At 34.7% G+C, this 22464-nt stretch overlaps 2 protein-coding genes across 9 annotated transcripts; one reads left to right on the top strand and one right to left on the bottom strand.

The window, feature by feature from the left end:
- Positions 1-284: 284 nt before the first annotated feature.
- Positions 285-11898, bottom strand: LOC139894633 (uncharacterized). The gene is made up of 8 exons (XM_071878039.1): positions 11875-11898; positions 10209-10382; positions 10070-10120; positions 9752-9850; positions 9582-9641; positions 9109-9230; positions 518-1528; positions 285-414 (listed from the first exon to the last, which is right to left on the bottom strand). The coding sequence occupies exons 1-8, from the start codon at positions 11896-11898 to the stop codon at positions 285-287; spliced, it is 1671 nt and encodes a 556-aa protein (XP_071734140.1).
- Positions 11899-13462: 1564 nt separating this feature from the next.
- On the top strand, positions 13463-18759 carry LOC139868310 (myosin-14-like). 8 transcript variants are annotated; one of them, XM_071856670.1, is made up of 10 exons: positions 13463-13797; positions 13957-14036; positions 14198-14447; positions 14607-14641; positions 14854-16560; positions 16679-16803; positions 16910-17152; positions 17421-18076; positions 18200-18319; positions 18398-18759. In XM_071856670.1, the coding sequence occupies exons 8-10, from the start codon at positions 18029-18031 to the stop codon at positions 18704-18706; spliced, it is 477 nt and encodes a 158-aa protein (XP_071712771.1). In that variant the 5' UTR covers positions 13463-13797; positions 13957-14036; positions 14198-14447; positions 14607-14641; positions 14854-16560; positions 16679-16803; positions 16910-17152; positions 17421-18028; the 3' UTR covers positions 18707-18759. The 8 variants fall into 8 exon arrangements, with proteins under 8 accessions (XP_071712771.1, XP_071712774.1, XP_071712750.1 ...); XM_071856673.1 differs by having other exon boundaries at positions 16927-17152; XM_071856649.1 differs by having other exon boundaries at positions 14854-14960; positions 15744-16560; positions 16679-17152.
- The last annotated feature ends 3705 nt before the right edge of the window (positions 18760-22464 follow it).

A 22464-nucleotide genomic window follows, 5' to 3' on the forward strand; every position in this document is an offset into this window, starting at 1 on the left:
AAAAAACCCAATCCCAATTAAGTTCATGCGGAATCAAAGCGGTCAGTTTGATTAGGACCAGTGATATAACCAAGTTTAATTTCATCCAATCAGATCTAGTAACCATACCTTTATTTATTTGATGCAGTTTCAAGAGAATCTTGTGAGCTTGTGATAAGGATCATCATACAAAGGATGAAAAGAAGAATAAAGAGATAGAGGGCTGAGATTAATGGATCCGAATGAATGGCTGAGATGAATTTAGTTTATTATTTTTGTTTTTGATGAAATAATATATATACATGTCATCCATGGTATTTTTTACTTGAGTTGTATTCAGCCATTGTTGGCTTGGGCAGGAAGGAACCAAATAGTTGGTCCTTCTCTGATTTAGGCAGGAGATTTCCATAGGTTTGGGTCTCTCTGATTTTGTATCTGCAATTTCCATTTTCATTATCTAAATAAAAGCTTTATTTACAAGTGTGTTCTTCATTTATTTACATTTACATACTCAATCATCATCCTACTGCTATATTACATAATCACAATAGATTCATATCCATCGTCATCATTATCATCCTCGTCCATTGCTTCACTCACTTTATTGTCATTATATGATGGTACCCCATCAGATTCACCACTACCATCCTCGGTGCAATCTCCTGTATCTGAGTTAGATGCAATGCCTTTTTCACTATCACTCTTTATAACACCAACAAATTTCCCCTGCATCTGCGGGGCTATTACCCCTATCATTTTAGTAAGTGCTTCATGCTCAAAGTTCCTTACAACACCAGTTTGGCTCTTAGCTGCTACACTAGCAGAATTGTGCAAAACCCCACCACCACCGCCGCCGCTGCCACCGCCACTTCCCGGAGACTCATTCTCTCCGTGGCATGAAGGAGTAGCATTGTAAGCCCAGCTCCCAGCAACTTCAGAAGCCAACAGGTTAGCTGTTATAATGGTGTCTCCAGCTTTTGTATCTTCTTCAACAGGCTCCTTTGATTGGTGTATTTTATCGCCGTCAGTTTCAACTCTTTCCTCTTCATTGTCCATCACCATTGTATCCCGAGCATTTAACTTGTGCAAGTCAATATGTTGGTCAAGCCCCTGGGTTTTGGTTTCCAAAACTTGTTTTGTTTCAATTGCTGCGGTATTCTCGCCATCAATATCAGATCCAGACGGACCCTTAGCACAAGGGTCAAAGCTAGTAAACTCTGCTTCTTGAGTATCTTCACAAGTTTCTTGATTTCGAGCATCACAGTCATGATTCTCAGTTGCACTAGCTTCGTAACTTGATGTCTGAACTTGATCTACTGCTTTCATCCCGCTACTGGACTGAGACCCAATTGCTTCTTTACTTTGACGGAGCAAATCTATCGGATTTTGGTTATCAACGTTAGAATTTATATCATTATCAACTGATAAGTTCTCATAATTCTCCTCATCTTCTAGTGTTTTTTGCATAGACTCTAACTGTTCCTGCTGCTTTGCAAATAACCTAGAGATCTCCTCTGTCGTAGAATAAAATGACCGGATCTGTGTTTCCCTGCATAAAAACCATTTAATGTAAACAACCAAGAACTCTTGGATAAAGACGATACCAGCATAAGGCGGTAGCAACATACATACATTTAACATGAGCATATAGGCAGGGTTGATTGTATTCACCCATAACACTTTTTTTTGTTATAAGTTTAAATTATTTTAAAAACGAATGGTGTCAAATATGATTACAAATTACAATATTAATCTATAACTTCCAGAACAAATGATCAACAAAATTGTTATGAATCAAAACTACATTTTTAGACCCAATTGACCTGTTTCCCTATTGCCCTATATTTTTCCCCCATTTCACCCATTAGAGATAAAACAATAACATACCCTTAAGGCCTTAATTCTCCACATGTAACATGTAAGTGAAACGGTCAAAACTGTCCACCTCTACTATTATTAGATACACGTGAAATTGTACCGTCGGTCCATTGTGATCGTTACAAAGAAAGAATGGTATTCATTTGTATCCACAAGGCTCATGATATTGCTCAAAATATACATATTTATCTTCGCAATATCTCCCTACTTTCGTGGCATTTCGATACGGGTTGGGATGATTAGTGAGCGGTTTGTGGTATTTAGTCGTTTCAGAACAAAAGTGGTCTAAAAGTTCATATTTATGCTAAAGAATCAACCCTTGGGTCAAGAAAATGATCCTAGTGAAGTTTTGGAAGTTCCAGGGTCAAAAGCGGCGCTCCTAAGGTTAAAAGCGGCACCCCTATGTGCTAAAATGTGTGTTAAAAAGATCAGTAGCCAAAAGCGTCGCTCCAGCACCCCAAAAGCGTCGCTCCTGATTTCAAAAGCGTCGCTCTAGCACCCCAAAAGCGTCGCTCCTGATTTCAAAAGGGTCGCTCCAGCATCTGATTCAGCCAGAAAATTCAGCCGACCTATAAAAGCAAATTTGAGGTTTTTGAGTGAGAGAGCTGGTTCCTTAGGCCGTTTTGGAACCCTAAAAGGGTTCCAATCATGAATCCATCAAGATCAAGGCCTAATTTCATGTTCCAAGTCAAAGATTAGTGAAGGTAGATGCTAGATCTACATCATCCATTCTCCATTTTTGTAATCTCTTTCCTTTTTAACACTAGTTCTTCTCCAATTTACTTGTAATGATGAATGTTTTAGTTTAATTGATTTTGTTCTTGTTTATCTTATAATTATAGCTTAGATCTTCTTCTCTTTATCATTTTGGGTTGTAATCTCCACCTTGCTTTATCTATATTGCACTAATTAGTTGTAATCTCTACTTTTCTTTATCTAGCTTTGAATTAATTACTTGTAATCACTCAAGATGATGTTTATTGATGTTTTTATGCTTATTGCTAGTGTAATCTTTGCCATGCTTGGCTAAATCTCTTGTGTTTGCTTATCTATGAATCTCTAATGCATAAGATATGCCCTTAATCAATTGATTATTGTTGTTTAAATGAATTACATGATCATGTGTTGTTGAGTTGGCTAAAGATCCATTACTATGAGTTTGTTTTAGGCTTGACTTTGATTACATATGTTGTGTAGCTCTCTTAGTGATTTGAGAAGTGAATCAATATGTGCTTCAACACCTTAGGTGATCTAGACAACTAGTTTAGGAATTGCAAGTGATTGTGTTCTTGATCTAGGTTGGTTTTCAATTGGCCTCTAGTCAACATAGTAATGCCAATTATCTTAAGTGATTTCGATAGTTGGAGGTTTTAAGTGATTTTAACCTAAGTTCAATCTCAATGACCAAATCATGCTTAACTCGATCTTAAGATATAAAGCTTATGTGAATTCGTGGAGTATCATTTGATTTGAGGTTTAGTAGTGATGCTACACATCTAATAGTTCAACAACTAATGAGATAGCAATATAGGCAAAACGGGGCAAGTCAAAGCATAGAGAGGATTAGATAAGTGAACACATCTTAGTTAATTGTTTTAAGTTTTAATACTTCGCTACTTGTTTCTTGCTATTAGTTTAATTGATAAATTTAGGTTTGTTTAATTGTGCAAGTTTTAGTGTTAGTTGATATCAATCAACCCCCCCCCCCCCCCCCCCCAAATCAAACAAACCCTAGGACAATTAATAGTTTCAATTATCCGACTTACACCGCTCTCTTGGGACACACTTGAAACGAATACTTACATTAAAGTACTATAATGACCGGGTTCTAAGTGCTCGTTAGTTGTGTGTGCTTGTTTGTAGTGTTTGAATCTTGTATAAATTTAGAGGGTAAAAGATGTATCGTTACACACGCATCAACACTTTCTTGGCGCCGCTGTCGGGGAGCGGTTAGCTAAGTAGGGTAGTTGGTTTAAACTTTTAGTTGTTCGATCCTTTTGTAAGAATTTCATTCTTGCAAAAGTTATTTTTTATTTATATTTGCTTGTGTCCGGAGAAACGTTTGTTTGTTTGTGGTGTGATTAAGCTAGATGGCGGAGTATGATGCATTGTGTGACTACTTGATATCAAAAAACGCAAAATATGATCAACAAATGATGGGAGACTCAAGTCCCATAGGTTTGGATAATGGTTATTTGGGCATGAACGATGAAAATGGTTATTTGGGCAACAATGTTGATTATATGGGTATGAATGACGATTATGGGTATGTGAGTGATGGTTACATGGGTAATTTTGATAATGGGTGTATGAATGACAACGGTTACATGAATCAATGGAAAGCTTTCGAGCCGGATGGTTATTGTGGTACTTATGATGAATATTATCGAGGCGAGGGTTATGATGATAGTTACATGAATGATTTCACCACCATTGATCAACCTTGTGATGATGGTCCTATTTCTAATTTTGACTTTATAAGTCAACCAATGGACTATTGTTATGAGGGATATGACTCGACATGGGATCCTTCTCAACATCAATTCCAAGATCAACAACAAGAGGAGATCGATCCGAATTTATTAGAATTATTCTTAAACGTTGTGAGAACCCACCTTAACCGTATGGAGGCTCTAATTCATGAAAGAAGATATTTGAGAGAAATGTTAGAAATTCAACACGCTTCATTTCAAAGCTTAGAGAAAACCGTGTGTTCCATGCTCCCTTTCCTTGAAGATTTTGTATCCACTACCATTTCACCACCCACCTCACCCGTAGTCTCTACTTCTTGGTCAAGAAATTGGGTCTTTTATGATGATGATGATGATGATAGCTTTTATGTCAAGACCGAAGTAGTGGAGATGGCACAAGTACCCGAATCTTTGATAACCAATGATGACGATGAGAGTGAAGACGATGAAGAGGATAAAGATTATGACGATAATGAGTATGAAAAAGTTAGTGAGAGTGATGAGGAAGATGATGAAGTGAGTGAAACTTTGCCAACATCTAACATTTTTACAATGCATGATAATCCACTTGGTGATGGCAAGTATGATAGTGATGATGATAGTGAAGATGATGATGATGAAGGAGATGAAGTTAAGAATATCATACCCAAAACTTTCAAAGTGTATAACAATCCTCTTGGGTATGGTATAGATGATTTTAAGGAGGTTTTGCAACCCGGGGTTGATGATTCATGTTTGTGTGAGCCGATTAAGAAAGCGAACCTCGTGTTCAAAACCGTGTTTGGAAGAGAGTCAATTGTTGACTCTTGGGTTGGTTCAATCTTCTTCATGCAAATGAAGAAGATTATTCTCTTCTTATACACCACCCGAGGGGTTAATGATTGGCTCACTCTCTTGATTCGTGGAACTTTTTCCACCGATTTCACATGTCGTCCGATAAAGTGTGGGGGAGAACCACCCCAATAAGGAATGTTGAGAAGACGGGGACGAGTCAAGATAAAGACTCGTTAATCAAAATCAAAGCTAAAGAAAGTATGGCGATGCGGATATGTGATGATAACTTCATGCAATTTGACAATTACTTGTGGAAATGGCCTTTAGTCTCGGGTACTTCTATCTCTTTTCCAATTTTGCCCACTCGAATTTATTACTCTATTTTGATTTAATGTAATGAGGGCATTACATGATCTCAAGTGTGGGGGGAGAGATAAATTCTCGTGGACTTAACTTTAAACAAAATTATGACCTAATTTTAAAATTTTCCTAAGTGTTTTGTTGAATTGTTGAAAAGTTTTGGTCAAAATTAAGCCATAACTTACCTTGTTTTGAATGGTTAAAGTTCCATTCATTTTTGGTTCCAAGTTTCAAATTGAATGGTTAAAGTTCCATTCAAGTGTGGGGGAAGTAAAGTCTTCTCGGTTTTAAAAATTCGATGGTTAAAGTCCACCCTCTTATGTCTCAAAAATAAACTTGAATGGTTAATTCACTTGGTGTAGGAGACTTCCTAATCTACACCATTTTACATTTATCTATCCTAAGTACCGTGGGAAGAGGAGCCTTGAGCTTCACAAAGTGCTATCCTTTTTAGGAGCAATGGCTTCGTGCTAGTGTTGCTAGACAACACAACCCATATCTAAAAGCTATGGCACCCTTGCGCTTGCAATTAACGGAAAGGTAGTAACTACTTCCTACATTTTCTAAAAATAAGCATAAAAGCTTGTTATGTGGGAAGTAGATAAGCATCATCTCGTTTTGGAAGTAAAGTCTTCCAAACTTGGAAGTAAAGTCTTCCAAGTTATGTTATTCCAAGCTTGGGAGTAAAGTCTCCCAAGTCAAGCTCGATTATTTGAAAGGAAGTTAAAGTCTTCCTAGTGCTTCAAAAATTTGGAATTGGCGGACTCTCTTATTTAGCAACGTGGGGCCCTAATTCCACGAACCTCCATCAATGCTTTCGCCCTACTATGAGAGAAACCATAGAGTTGTGATAGAAAGCTTGATGAGTGCCGGTTGGCCCGAGCCCGGGTTGACCAATAAAGGTGGGGTAACCAGTCCCTTACCTTTGGCACACCCACCTTAACCCTATACTTGGAATTGATGATTATCAATTGGAATTGACGATATATGTTTGGAATTGACGATCATTCTTGGAATTGACGAAAAATAGGTGTTTTGGGGGCATGGAGGTGAAAGAGGGATAGCCAACGCAGTTTGATGAGGTGAGCATTCTTTTCGGAAGCATATTCTCTACACGATGCATTATTTTATGATTAGTGGTGATGTTTATGATTTTCATGGCCCTTGTTCATTTCGAGGTGCATTTTACATTTTTGAGTACACTTTGAGCTTGTTTGAGTTAGTTGATGATAGATTGAGATTGAATTGTTTGATGAGTTTATGGCTATCCCGTGAATCCTACATATTTGGTCAATTTCAAGGAGGTCTAGTTCGAGTTTGTAAAGATTTGATACTTATTGATTGGTGTTTGATGACCTCCTCGTAGATGAAGTTGACTTTGGCCGGGGGAATGAGTGGTTCGGGTAGACTTAGGCTTGAATTATGTTTGTGTTAGTATTTGAGGATTGAAGACTTGAAGATGTGCTAGTTGAAGAGATTGTTTGAAGTTGATGATGTTATTGCTTGAAGGTTTGAGTTTGAGAAGATTGAAGATTGTTTTTGATTGTTGATTGAAGAGTTTGCCCAAGTCTCAAGTTTAAGTGATGATTTGAAGAATGGCAAGTGCTTTGAGGTAATACTTTGCATTTTGGCCATATTTATTTGAAATGCAAGTTTGGTTTGATCTTTATTGCATTTAAGCTTGAGACTACAAGTTTGGGTATTGATGGTTGAGTTTAGAGTTCTTGATCCTATATTTCTTGAGGACAAGCAATGCTTAAGTGTGGGGGATTTGATATTGCTCAAAATATACATATCTATCTTCGCAATATCTCCCTACTTTCGTGGCATTTCGATACGGGTTGTGATGATTAGTGAGCGGTTTGTGGTATTTAGTCGTTTCGGAACAAAAGTGGTCTAAAAGTTCATATTTATGCTAAGGAATCAACCATTGGGTCAAGAAAATGAACCTAGTGAAGTTTTGGAGTGAAAATGAAGTTCCAGGGTCAAAAGCGGCGCTCCTAAGGTCAAAAGCTGCGCCCCTATGTGCTAAAATGTGTGTTAAAAAGATCAGTAGCCAAAAGCGTCGCTCCAGCACCCCAAAAGCGTCGCTCCTGATTTCAAAAGCGTCGCTCTAGCACCCCAAAAGCGTCGCTCCTGATTTCAAAAGCGTCGCTCCAGCATCTGATTCAGCCAGAAAATTCAGCCGACCTATAAAAGCAAATTTGGGGTTTTTAAGTGAGAGAGCTGGTTCCTTAGGCCGTTTTGAAATCCTAAAAGGGTTCCAATCAGGAATCCATCAAGATCGAGGCCTAATTTCATGTTCCAAGTCAAAGATTAGTGAAGGTAGATGCTAGATCTACATCATCCATTCTCCATTTTTGTAATCTCTTTCCTTTTTAACACTAGTTCTTCTCCAATTTACTTGTAATGATGAATGCTTTAGTTTAATTGATTTTGTTCTTGTTTATCTTATGATTATAGCTTAGATCTTCTTCTCTTTATCATTTTGGGTTGTAATTTCCACCTTGCTTTATCTATTTTGCACTAATTAGTTGTAATCTCTACTTTTCTTTATCTAGCTTCGAATTAATTACTTATAATCACTCAAGATGATATTTATTGATGTTTTTATGCTTATTGCTAGTGTAATCTTTGCCATGCTTGGCTAAATCTCTTGTGTTTGCTTATCTATGAATCTCTAAGCATAAGATATGCCCTTAATCAATTGATTATTGTTGTTTAAATGAATTACATGATCATGTGTTGTTGAGTTGGCTAAAGATCCATTACTATGAGTTTGTTTTAGGCTTGACTTTGATTACATATGTTGTGTAGCTCTCTTAGTGATTTGAGAAGTGAATCAATATGTGCTTCAACACCTTAGGTAATCTAGACAACTAGTTTAGGAATTGCAAGTGATTGTGTTCTTGATCTAGGTTGGTTTTCAATTGGCCTCTAGTCAACATAGTAATGCCAATTATCTTAAGTGATTTCGATAGTTGGAGGTTTTAAGTGATTTTAACCTAAGTTCAATCTCAATGACCAAATCATGCATAACTCGATCTTAAGATATAAAGCTTATGTGAATTCGTGGAGTATCATTTGATTTGAGGTTTAGTAGTGATGTTAAACAATTAATAGTTCAACAACTAATGAGATGGCAATATAGGCAAAACGGGGCAAGTCAAAGCATACAGAGGATTAGATAAGTGAACACGTCTTAGTTAATTGTTTTAAGTTTTAATACTTCGCTACTTGTTTCTTGCTATTAGTTTAATTGATAAATTTAGGTTTGTTTAATTGTGCAAGTTTTAGTGTTAGTTGATATCAATCAACCCCCCCCCCCCCCCCCCCAATCAAACAAACCCTAGGACAATTAATAGTTTCAATTATCCGACTTACACCGCTCTCTTGGGACGAACTTGAAACGAATACTTACATTAAAGTACTATAATGACCGGGTTCTAAGTGCTCATTAGTTGTGTGTGCTTATTTGTAGTGTTTGAATCTTGTATAAATTTAGAGGGTAAAAGATGTATTGTTACGCACGCATCAGCTCATTTAGTTTAATTACTGACAGAAATATAACATTTGGAATACAAATTCTAAATGTTCATGTTAGCTATAGCATAAAATTTAACCTAATAAGATTTGAAGTTCTTACCGAAGCATTATCCTTTCGCGGGCAGCTTTTAGCCTACGCTTTTCATATTCAAGATCCCGCATTGCAGCATTGATTTGAAGTTCAAGAGCGGAAACTTTAGCCCATGCCTCTTCCCTAGCTGCCTGCAAAAATACAAAAATAAACCTTTTAATGGTAATGGTGGGTACTGCAATGAACAGTATCCTCTAAAGCCGCCACCCAAGCATTGTGGTTTAATTAATACTAAGTATACATACAGTATGATTCAAAGAAAATGTTATGAAGTATTAGCTTATACATATGAAAGCAAAGAAAAAGTAAAAGTAATAGTTTGTCACATACAACCCACACATATTACGCATTCAAGGTTCTTAATGGTGCTGGAATAGTTTGTCATATACAACGCACACTTATGCGCATTCAAGGTTCTTAATGGTGTTGGTTAAAAATATCATACAGATAGCATGAAATAATTGTACAACAACCCTACTTACCTTTTCGCTTTCAAGTTCCTTCTTCAACCTGCTAGTTTCATGCTCAAGTTCTTCTACCTTCTGCAAAAATGCATAATTACGGAACAGATGATCATACACCGCCATAAAATATTAATATAGAACCCTATCAAATATTATATGGTATATGCAATTCTAGGAGAGGTTCATACCTTTTTAGCAATGGAAGAAACCTGCTGCTGTTGAAAAAGCTGGGGTTCGAGTTGACGGACCTTGTTCTCAGACCCAACCAATTTCTGTCTAATGTCTTCCTGTTTGTATAAGCAAAATATGACAAAGAATTAAGGGTTGAAGATCTATCTAACTGATGCAAACATCATAATAAAGGTCGTAATGCAAACTTACCAATTCAATCCTCATATTAATTCTACAACTTTGGGGTCTTGCTTACAAAAAAAAAAGAGAGAGAGAGAGAGAGAGAGAGGGAGAGAGAGGGAGAGAGAGAGAGAGAGAGAGCAGTGCAGACTTACCAATTTGGATCGCAAGGTGTCCACCAATAAACACCTTTCTTTTTCTGATTCCTGAAAACGTGAACATTAATCTATTTTTATATTGTGTTGAGACACAGCTAGAAAATCACTTTGTCATCATAAAATACCATTCTCAAACCTGAAGCTTATTGATAATTTCCTGCTGCTCGTGTTCTCGTCTAAGAGAAGCATCCGAGAGCCGCTTCAATTCCTCCTGAGATTCTGCTTTAACCCTCTGTATTGCGGCTGTCAAGGCTGCACCTGCCTTTTCACGATCATTTTTTCTTTGTTCTCTTTCTTGGTCGAGAAGAGCCTTGAGTGAGGCGTTGCTAAAAAAAAGTAAGATAAAAATTTTACATATATATATATATATATATATATATATATATATATATATATATATATATATATATATATATATATATATATATATATAATCCAGATCAATATAGCATATCATAAAAACGCAAATAGCGTGGTGCATCAATTTTACAATTAATTACAGCCACCCTATCTCTCATTTAAACAAGGTGGTAACTAAGAAAACCTCAACTCATATATAGGTATACTTGCGTTCAGAAAGCATACCTAAAAAAACTCCAAGGAAACATTTCCTAATAATTACATTAATCATCGATTCTACATTTGCTTTTATAACCAACATAAAACTTAGAATTGCATTTTGCTCAAAGTATCGAATTGCATTTTGCTCAAAGTAAGTATCATATACCTTTATGTTAAATAAAGCTTCCAACTTCGGAAGATATCCATCCATATGTTGGTTAATAGGGTTTGAATGTTGGGATAAACTTATAAATCGTGTAATCACTTTCGCGATAAAGTATTTCGACCCTATACATATATTGCCTTAAGGTTACACGAAATCTTTATTCGGGATAAGACAAAGGCACAACTTCAATATAGACAAAATTGGAAGTCAAGAACATAGATAATTTGTTTATTGTGCATGTTCATGTTTTCATCAATCTAGAAAATGAGACACGCACTCCCTACTTATAGAGAATGAAAGTTTATACCTTATGGTGAAAAGGTGTCCATGAATTGGTACACCTTTTGGCTAAAAGGTAAGCATGAATGGTTACACCTTTTCATGAAGAGTGACACTAATTCATAATAGTTGTATCTTTTGGTCAAAAAGACACTAACTAAAAAGCACAACCTTTCACATGGATTAATCAAGTAGGCTTATACAAGTGTGCACTCCACACTCTCCTAACTCGTATTTGAGCTTAACTTGAAATCCCCTTATCTCAAGTAAATCACTTTATTACACAAAATGACCGATAATACTAAAATCACCAACAATCCCCCCCCCCCCTTCCCTTTTTTTTAGTGAAACCCTTTGATTTACTAAATAACTCGAACAAACACACAAACTAATGCGTAAATGGAAATGTTCATGAAGAATTGAATTTCCACTTAGTATAATATTTACGAGAATTCAAAAATCGGGGTGTTCATGAAGAATTGAACCCTTCAATTCATTAAACACTATATTATATTATACACATCAGTTTCTTACATTTCTCTAATGTTTATTCTCACGCTTTTATAAGCCATGCGTCCATATCCATTCATGAGTATATAGGAAGCCAAGTCCAAGCTTCTTTGAAGTGGCAAACTTCATACTCACATAGGTAACTCTTTTAGTCTTGCACCCGCATATGCAATTTTTCAAAAGAACTATTAAGAAGTTTAACTTCAACCTCTTCAACTTACGGGTATAAACACATACTTTGGGATCATAATATTTATGTGTTTTAATCTTCATAAAGTAAGCTTACCTCATTGAATTCAACTCCTAGCATTGTACTAGAAAGGAATTGGGCGTCTCACTTTGGAAGATTTAATGGACTTCAATCCCACACCAAGCCCAACTTGTGCACTAAGTCTCGGGCTAATTCTTTTGTCAAGTGATTTTGTCAAATTTTGTTGTGACCCAACAAAATCCATAGATATCAGTTCATTCGTGATTAAACCCACGAAACATAGTTTGTCTAAGGCATAAGTGTCTAGAAATTCGTTTTTATACATGCCTTAGTCATATCACATTACATAGATCACCATGAACTTTTAATTTCATTTAATAGACTTCAATCAATTTTCTTTTAACCAAAGATTTTCCAAGTTCTCATTATACTATAAGAAACTTGTGAGTACTCAAATCAATTGATTTATAAGTCATTACACATGTCCACTAATTTGTACACCGTTGATAATGTATCCCCATTATCCTTATGTACACAATTAGTACTATTATATTAGATGGTAAGATTATTATTATAAATATTCCTTAGCCAATCCACTTCTAGAACCAAAAAGTAATGACAATAAGTTTATAATGTCAGTAATCTCAACATCAATCATTTGATCTAAGATACCTCATCTATACCAAGTGTAAAGTCCTACAACTTGTAGATGCATAATCAACTTGATCAATAGTAAACTCAATTACAACTTTTAATATGCCTTAAGGATTCACATTGTGAGTTAAACCATAATCTATGGTTGACTTTTACAATTACAAGTATTTAAATACTTAAGCCACATCACAATATACGCTTAATCTCTGCAGCACATATGCTATATTGGTCACTTGATGTAGTAACATACATCATACCACCAATTTTCAAAGCATAAATTACATCCGTTGTCAATTAAGCATCTTATAATCCTACTTCCATATTAAAATATAATTTCACTAACTTGTACCATAAACCATGAAATGATTTATGAACATAACTTATCAATAAATAAAGTCCTTCATGGTCATTTTATTTAGTACCATTTAATGATAAAAAAATACATGTAATTACAAATACATGAAAATACCCATTAAAACACACACCAATTTTTCCATCATATATATCATATCCGCTATATCAGATATATATGAAATCACCCTACATGAAAGATGATACATCTATGAGTATAACCCATGGATTTCACCATTAATTCATCACAAATTTGCAATATGTACCAACAAATAATCAAACAAACAATTATTTATTCTGGTACATGCAAATTTTACAATCAAATGAATTAATCCAATGAATACATGCAACGACATTTATTTGTTCATGCAAACAATTAGTTATTACCCTTATCTACTAAAAGACACCTGGAATTTGTTCGTTTTATTGCCAAAAACATTCCAAACGACATCCCAACTACCCTATAGAAACACACACCTAGCAGACAAAAACAACAACAACAAAAAAAACAGTTCATTCTCGCCCCCAACCACTAGCGGGACCACTGACCATCACAGCACCTGGAATTTGGTCGTTTTATTGCCAAAAAATTCAAAACGACATCCCAACTACCCTATAGAAACACACAGCCAGCAGACAAAAACAACAACAAAAAAAAAAAAAAACAGTTCATTCTCGCCCCCAACCACTAGCGGGACCACTGACCATCACCTCCAAACTCCACCGTCACAGCCAAGCACCACCATCACCGCTGTCAGCGGCACCACCCTTCAGGTACGTTCCTTCTCCTACCTTTTCTACTATGGAATTTGGAGGTCGATTTAGGGTTTTCCAGTTCCAATTATTAATCGGTGGTGGCGTCTCCGGTGGTTAACGTCGTGAATCAGTGGTGGCGTCTCCGGAGGTTAACGCCGTGAATCGGTGGTGGCATCTCCGAAGGTTAACATCGTGGTCTCCGAGGCGACACCGATAGCGACGACGATGGTGGCAGAGGTAAGACCGACTTCTTCATCATCATCATCATCTCAACAACTTTTATTCTTTACCAATTCGAAAAATTAAACATTATTTCTTTTTTTGTGTAACAAAAAGGTTCAATTTCTTCCATATATAGGTTGCATTCATGTTGACTGTATATTGTTATTTTTTCAGATATGAGTTACATTGTTGTTGCTGTTGTATAGTTGTATTGGAGCATACTTTGTTGGAATTGTCATTATTTTTCACCAATGGTAATCGGTATTCTTTTTATGGGTTTTCTATATATAAAATTTATCGTTGTTTATTTGTTTGTACAATTGTATCTGTGAATTAGTTCACTATTGGTTTTATTATGGTGTTTATCTGTATATGTATGTTTGATTTAATGGAATCACACTGTTTGGTTTTCAAGATGAAGATAATTCCGAGATCAATTTCGAAGATAATGACGATGATGGTGATGCTGGATGATGATTCACTTATCATAATGATATAGAATCTGAAAATAAAGATAGTTTGTATCAGAAGCTGATTTGTACGTGACCGAAGCGCTCAAGGTCCCAGGCGCTCACCGAAGTGATTACGATTTCTCGCTATTTGAAGTCGTCAAATTTATTTTCACCTCTTGCAATTTCTTCGTCTGGATTTTGGGATTGATAATGGTGCTTTTCAATTGCCTTTGTTCTTTGTTAATTTGTTCATAATTGGTTCTTAATGTAGCTTTCGGTTAATTAAACATACATGTGTATGTGTAATTTCTTTTGTTTCTTTTTGTCTCATGTACATTTCTCAATATGTTTATCATCATGTTCCATTTTCAGCTTTAGACCGTCTTCAATTCTCTCTATTTTTCACGGTAAATTTAGAACTTTCCATTCCATGTTTGTTTTTTGTGTGTTATGGTTATGATGCTTAACTCTGCTTCCTTTTACTGATTGTAAATTATATAATGGTCTATGTGTTTGTGGAGAGTTTTTGCATCTTAGTTTTTCTTATTACCTTTATAGTACTATTATCCAAGGCATACTGTGTTTTTAACAAATTTTTTGCTGATATTTAATGTTGTAGGTTCGACTTCCTTTGTTTGATCCAAAAATTGATGCACGGGTTGCCTTCAGCTACCGGTGGAAATGAATGACTACCATCCGAAGTGTGTATTCATTTTCAGTCTGAAGGTATGTAGTTGTTTTACCGCAAATTTTCTCTCACAAGTTGCTACATATATGCACGCCTTCGATGTGGTTTAATGTTTTAACTACCTTGCTGCTTCTTTATGTGGTTTATTGTTCCAATTTTTTTTTCTCTGTGTTGCTTAGCATAGGGAAATTTCACATGCTTCTATATCTAACATGTTGACCTAATACCTGCACAAGCTGTATATATATTATTGTTTACAATTATATGAACAAAATGTGAAAGTTATTAAATCAGTTGGTATAAAATTAGGGTCCCAAAGGTATGCCAACTAATGTTAATGAATATGTTATTTTATATATGATATCGATCTGTAAGAATCCAATGATTTAGTATGGTATATTTGAGCTAACTTTAATCTCTTTTGAAATAAAATATTATACTTTTTATCTATATTACTATGCTTCTAAATAAATATGTTATTATGAAGATAGATGATTTGCTAAATGTTGTTGTTAATAAGGTTGTTTTTGTAGTTAAAACTTAAATACACTAGCAACCCATCATTTGTATCTTCAAAAACCCATTGCCTGTGATATTCATAGTACATATTCAGCAGCGATGCTGAAAACCCTTATATCTGTGCACCGTTGTTCAATTGCTTGCGTCGATTGCATACTCGTTTGAAGGCATCGATTGCATGGTCGTTTTTAGGTTAACCGTTGATAATCATTTTTCACACTTTGTTATATAATTAGTCTTTTTCAAAGTATCATATATCTTATCATGATGAATTTTATTTTCATTCAATGCTACAATTATAGGCAAGGTTGCAAAATTTGCTATTCGGGGATTAATCGGTCGAGACTTTAGAAGGATTAATTAGCAATTCGGGGATTAATCGAAGATTAATCGGATTGTACTTTATACATTTAACTATTGAATTCTAAAAATTATATGTGTAAATATAGAAGAAAACCATAAATATAAACATAAACTTTAACATAATTGTCTTAAAATGTTCATTTTGTTCAAAATTTACAAAATCCCTATCCCTATCCCTACTATACATTATAATAAAGTCAAAAAAGAGATACATTTAAATTTTTTCTCTAATCTCAACCATTGAATCAAGGAAATTACCGTCACCTACCCATTCTCTACACCCTTAGCTATAATTATAACTCAATAAGTACACTATCAAAACTTTCCTTCCAATATTGCCCCTACATTAACAAAAAACACGGGCAATAAAAATCCAGATTAGTCGACACCTACAAGGCTACAATCGCCATCCACACCTACAATCAATCGGAACATGTAATCGCCTCAGGTTATCGACACCTACAATCAATCGGAACAAATCGTTGCAGTGATTCAATCGAAACCTTCATAAAGTCTATCAATTGAATCCATCTAATTGAACGATTTTCCGTCGTCGTCACCGCTGCTTGAACTGTTATTTGAAATTAGGGTAAGAGGCGATGCACTTCAATCCCATTCGCCTCTCTAAACTCGCCTCCAGCCAGTCACAGTCGGTTAACAACATAGGCTATTGCAGAATTAAGAATACGTTCGATTGTAGCAGAAGCATCACGACATTCAATCGAAAATTGCATCTACGAGGTTCAACAATTAACGGTAAGTTTTTATTCGAGATCTTCCTTTTTGGTTCTGAATTTGTTATCGATTAAGGTATTATATAAATATAATGTTATGTTGATTGCCAGTTACTTATACAATTCATAATCTGATAAAGGTGACACCAGGTGAACATGGTTTTGTAGCTCATTTAATTGATGAGACAAATTTTGTTGGAGAAGTTCGAAGAGAAATGGATTCAGATCTTGCCAAGGGTTACAAAATATGTAACTATTATAATTGGTAACAAACCCTGTTGTAAAATCTTTTAGTATTACTGATAATGGGGTTTTTAGGTAACACGGATAGTGAACTGCGAGCAATTCTAATGCTACAACATGGCCAATAGTGTAATTTTGTTATCAGATAGACAAGATACGTATACTATGAATGGAAGTTCGAATCCAGGTGGCATAAAACGGTATTTGAATTACAATTCACTCATTCCTAAGTCTATTCATGACGTTGATGGAAACTTGGGAATCGAAATGCTGGTTCATCCTTTTGGATTCGGTGCTGACCATGAAGCTTTATCGATGCACTCAATTTCCGAGATTTCAAGTGGGACATTTTTCGTTTATTGAAACTAAAGGTGTGATTCAAGACGCGTTTGCGCTATGTACATATAAGTATCTAATAATTCGTTTCTAATTTTTTTTATATATCAAATATAATATAATAAAGTATATATTTTGATCTATCGTTTTGAATTTATTTTGAAACTGCTCCTTAATTAGGGTTTGTTCATACATATATTCCGATTGGGACATGTGCAGCAACTACGATTTTATTTTTCACTTTATGTTCCTCAATCTTTCACGTATGTTCTCAGTTAAAAAACTATCCTTGCTTTATGACAGATTACCTTGGAATACTTAATAGCGGGTTGGTTGGTAAATGGCTTTCTTGCTTGCCAAAGAAAGTGAACATATTCATGTAGAGATTGAATCTTAAATAACCTTCCACTAAGGTAAATTCTGAAAGATATAAGAATAGCTGTAAGTACCGAAGCCTGTTAGTACCGAAACTTTCTCTTTTGGCCATGGAGATCAAGAGAATAGAGATCATACCTTCACAAAAGGCAGACATATAATGATGGTATGGATGAGTTTTTTGAATTGGTGGGGTAAATGCCTATAGCTCAGCAAATAGTGTATTGAATGCCTATAGCTTAGCAAATGGAGAAACATATTCTGCATGGGAAGCCTGAAAATCGTGCAGCTATTACAAAGGAGGACATAATGATTAGTGTTAAGGTGTTATCTCACATTTGGATCTTAAAGCACATCAGGTGTCTATCACTGTCATTTGAAGATTGGAAGAATAAGCTAATGGTTTAGTCATTGTAGCTCTCTTTCAAGGTGTTTGACATGATCTTTCGGGCTATTGTTTTGCATATGACCCTTGCACATCGATACACCTACTAAGAATTCAGTTATTGTATCTACAGCTGCAAGGGATTCAACTAATGAATCTGATAGCAAGCCTCAAAAAACCACAAGTTGATGGTCAAAATGTACAACATATACTCAAATTATTATCCATTTATTAATATTTTCTTTAAAAGAAGATACGATTAATTCATTAGTGCTTGTGTTGTATATACTCAAATGTTGACACACTCATCGAATATATTTAGAAAGACGCCGAATTCAGTCAAGGCAAACCGATTGCAGCTTTCACCATATGCGAATGTCTTATTCATCGGAGATTGAGTGTGTATGATCGACTTATTCAAATGATTGGTTCAGCAATTAAGGTACATTTTGTAATTACAAGTTAAATAAAAACAATTATTTGGTTATTTCATCTATAATGATGGGTCACCTTGTTGCAGGATCAAGATAATAATGATCATATGCCATATTGGCTATCAAATACATCTACTTTGTTTTTCTTAATCCAAAAAGGTTTAAAACATGATACTACAACTTCATTTCGGAAACCTCCACCTGCAATATCACTATTTAGAAGAACGACGATGGTGACGATTCTTAACTACATTTATTCTTGCTTTCTTTCTAGAGGTGGTAAAATAGGTGTGTTGTGCAGTTTGGTTAATGGGTCAAAGCAATATTTATATTTGAGTTTTGACCCATTTGACTGGTTTTCATTTAAGCTAATCTGTTTTGTTTTACTATATTGAACTGATCAGATAAAACATAACTGAAAACTTATCATTTTATTGGTTGAAGTTGTTGCCTCTAATTATTTATATTTTCTATGTGTGTGTGTATATATATATATGTATATATATATATATATATATATATATATATATATATATATATATATATATATATATATATATATATATATATTAAATTTATGTAGAGCTTCCGATCGTCTCCTACCAGCTTTGATGGAGCTGAAACGGCACTTGGGTTGGCATTGTCTAATTATTTATTGTATCTTATGATAATTAGTTAGTGTGATTGTCTATTTATTTGTTGTATAAAATGTATATTTGACATGTAATCCATTTATCCCGAAACTTAGATATTTATTTTCTCCATTGCTAAAATAATCATGAATGATGTTTAAGTAGCAATTTCATATGTTGTTGCATATATGAACATTCAAATAAAGCAAACATTTCATATGTTGTATTGCAACTTCTTTTGTGTATACGATTTATATCCAGGTTTAAGATGTGCATTTGAAGTGTTTAGATTAGATTCCTTTAGTTTAGGGTTTGAGTTTGTTAGGTTTGCTTGATTAAAGGTTTGATTTGATTGTTTTTGAGTTTGTGTTTTGCTTGATTTTGTTAGTTTCGGGTTTTATTATTCATAAGAACATGTTCTTGAGAATAATTTTTATGTTGAATCTTGGATGCTCTTTTGCTTCTACTTATTGAATGAAATTTAAAAAATCATTTTTCGTGATGTGCATTCATTTTTTAAGGTAATGGCACTAAAGCATATATTGTTCCATAAAAAGAGCAGCTACTGCTACTACTACTACTACTACTACTGTATATCAATGGTTTGTTTTTATATTGTTTTCCTTATGTTTAACAAATTTATATAGTTTTACTTTTGATTGATATAATGGTGGGAAATGATTTTTTCTGGTCGCAGTTAGTGTGAGGTATGAGAAAGTCTAAGATCATTCCAAAGTTCATTCGAGTTTTGACCGCTTGAGGTTTGGATCACAAGATGTCTTATTAGGGTTTTGCTCTGTTTAGGGATTTTATTTGATTTATGTTAGTTATTATGTCTTTGAGAATTAAAGTTGATTCTAGTGCAGTGGCGTAGGTGGCGGTGATCGACAAAATTTGCTTCTTAAGGTAATTCATGTGTTTCTTACTACATTGATTCTTGCTTTTTCTTTTGGAGTATTTTGTTTGGTCTTTACTCTTTTGAATGAATCAGTTGAGACTTTTCTGCATACAACTATAAGATGATGTTTTAATTTAGAATAATCTTCATTTACATCTAACATTTTGTTTAAGTACATTCTCTGCCATCAATGATTTTTTATATATACATCGTTTCTAACAATTTTTTATGGGACCTAACTCGTAATTTTTTATCCTTGAAAAGTTTATTACAAAAACCCGCGGATAGTTCTAGTTTAAAATCATGTTTAAATGTTGACCAATTTTAACTTTGACGGACCTTGATTACCAAATTCGATTTTGACTGGTCAATTGACGTTGACCGATTAATTAAATGGATTTTAGAAAATCGGAACGGATTGCACTTAAAAATGATTAATCGAAAATTAATCGGCTAGTATTCAAGTTTTTTACAACATTGATTATAGGTATACGATTCTTTGAAGTGCTATAGTTTCTTTTTGAATTCCTAGTTTCCAGATGCAATACATAGTTACATGTTTGTAACTTTTTGCGGTCTATTGCATTTATGATTTAAGGGGGATTTAGAAATCATAGTTTATTATTTAATTTTTCTGGTATGGGAATTATCAAATTTATAATGTCACTCTTCATCTGTTTCCAATCGATCCCCACTCCAGTCGCTACAACTCTTGAATATTTTTCGGTTACATATCAATAAAATTCAAGTGGGGAATTAAAGGTTTTAGCTTTTTTATGATTTTGGTCTGTTATTTGCGCCCTAATTTTGTTCCTATCGATATAATTCATCCACTAATATATCGATTTCGTACAATCCAGTTAGAAATTTTTCATTGGATGAAAAGTTTAATTCAGTGTCATATATTATTCAGGCTATCGTCATCGAACCCTTCAGTCACATGTAGGTGACAATGTAGTATGATTAATTTTGCAAATATTAGCACTTTTATGTTTAATTATGCCTCTTAAACCCTAATAATAGACATGTGTATCTGTAAGTTTTTTGAATACCCATAAAGGCGTGAATCAATTGTAATGTTTCTCATTTTGTGTTGTGATGAGATTTGGGTATAACTTTGTAAAGTTTTACGTTTTTATCTTATCACATATATTGGACTCTAATTATAAGTAATTATTAGGTTGGTGTGATTTATATCGGTTCTGGTTAGGTGGTTCAATTACTTGAGTTGTTGAATTTTATCCCGATTTCATGGGTGAGTAAATTGGTAACGCGCTTGCAGTCATGGCGGATTTCAGATCTTCTTTTGTCATAAACCCTTGATTCCATATCTTAGCCAAAAAAAAAATAACTAATTATGCCTCCTTCAATTTCAGCTACCTAAAAACGGCAAAAAAGAGGCGTTGATGTACACTTCTTAACGATTTTAGAGCTTCCAATAATGATGTACGTAAAGTTACATCCTTTTGCTTATTCAAATTGTTTCTTTTCTATTAAAATTATAATTTATAATTTACTTATAAAATACATACATAATGGTAGCAACTTTTGTTATAAACTTATAAGTTACTAAAACTTTGAATTTATTTGAAATTATGATGACTTTGGGGGGGGGGGGGGGGGGGGGGGGGAGGGGGGGGGGGGGGTTCTTAATTTGATTGTTGAATGATGATCAATTTTTTTGGTGAAAATGATTTTGCTTAGGTCTAAGAAAAGGGAATGCGAGACGGGTTACAGTTTACAAGAAAAAAGGGAAGTTGAGTAATTACAAAGTGAAGAAGAATAATCTCACTTCTCATACGTTTTCGGAAGAGGGAAAAGTAGTTCTAATGGGCCTCAAGTGAATAATCTCATTTCTTCAGCAGGGTTTTGAATCGCTCTCATGCGGTGTAAAGAGATTCATCATAACTTTGCTTAAACTCAATGATGTCATTCTTGAGCTTAGTTTGTTTAGAAGGAGGTAAATATTTGGTTACGAATTTAGTAGCCATCTCCGTCCATGACGTGATGTAATCTTTTTCCAATCCTTTAAACCATGTCTGTGCATGCTGAGTGAGAGAATAGGGGAACACGTATAGCCGGACTATATCTTGTCTCATCCCTGGCTGTTTGTAGGAATTCGAAAGAGATATGAATTTATCAAGGTGAGAATTAGGATCGTCATTCGGTAATCCATGAAATTGACAGCCATGTTGGATGAGATGTTTTTATTCGAACGAGTGTCCTTGGATCTCTGGGAATCTAATTGGTCCTCCTCGACCTTTAATCGAGGGTTTGGTGTTTTCTGATATAGTAACGCGTAACGCCATTTGGTTTCTGATTCATTTTTCCTTGCGTGCTTTAGAGATTATTATGTCTGGATCAGGTACGAATAACAACGGCCCTGGTCTAGATCGGGTATGGGTCATACACTAAGTATGCCCCTTTGTTTTTATCTTTTACGTAGATATGCTAAGTTCCTAATTTAGTATAAAGTAATCCTAAGGTAATCTAAGGTAATTATCCTAAGTTTAATATGTTTTTGGTTCTTGCTACTGATTCCCTATTATTTCGATAACAGAGCTTTTCACGAACTATGTGGCCAGATTGACTACGGAGAGGCAGGATCCTTTTGGTCCCAATA

Source organism: Rutidosis leptorrhynchoides, chromosome 1 (genome assembly GCF_046630445.1).
Source record: "Rutidosis leptorrhynchoides isolate AG116_Rl617_1_P2 chromosome 1, CSIRO_AGI_Rlap_v1, whole genome shotgun sequence".
Lineage (NCBI taxonomy): Eukaryota > Viridiplantae > Streptophyta > Magnoliopsida > Asterales > Asteraceae > Rutidosis > Rutidosis leptorrhynchoides.

Bases quoted from the DNA above. Each gene is read 5' to 3' on its own strand.
- LOC139868310 (XM_071856670.1), top strand. From the start codon at position 18,029: ATGAATCTGATAGCAAGCCTCAAAAAACCACAAGTTGATGGTCAAAAT. The intron at 18,077-18,199 runs GTACAACATATA...GAATATATTTAG, and splicing joins CACAAGTTGATGGTCAAAAT to AAAGACGCCGAATTCAGTCA. The intron at 18,320-18,397 runs GTACATTTTGTA...ACCTTGTTGCAG, and splicing joins TGATTGGTTCAGCAATTAAG to GATCAAGATAATAATGATCA.
- LOC139894633 (XM_071878039.1), bottom strand. From the start codon at position 11,898: ATGCTAGGAGTTGAATTCAATGAG. The intron at 9,851-10,069 runs GTAAGTCTGCAC...TTATACAAACAG, and splicing joins ACACCTTGCGATCCAAATTG to GAAGACATTAGACAGAAATT. The intron at 1,529-9,108 runs GTAAGAACTTCA...GTTTTTATGCAG, and splicing joins CGCGAAAGGATAATGCTTCG to GGAAACACAGATCCGGTCAT.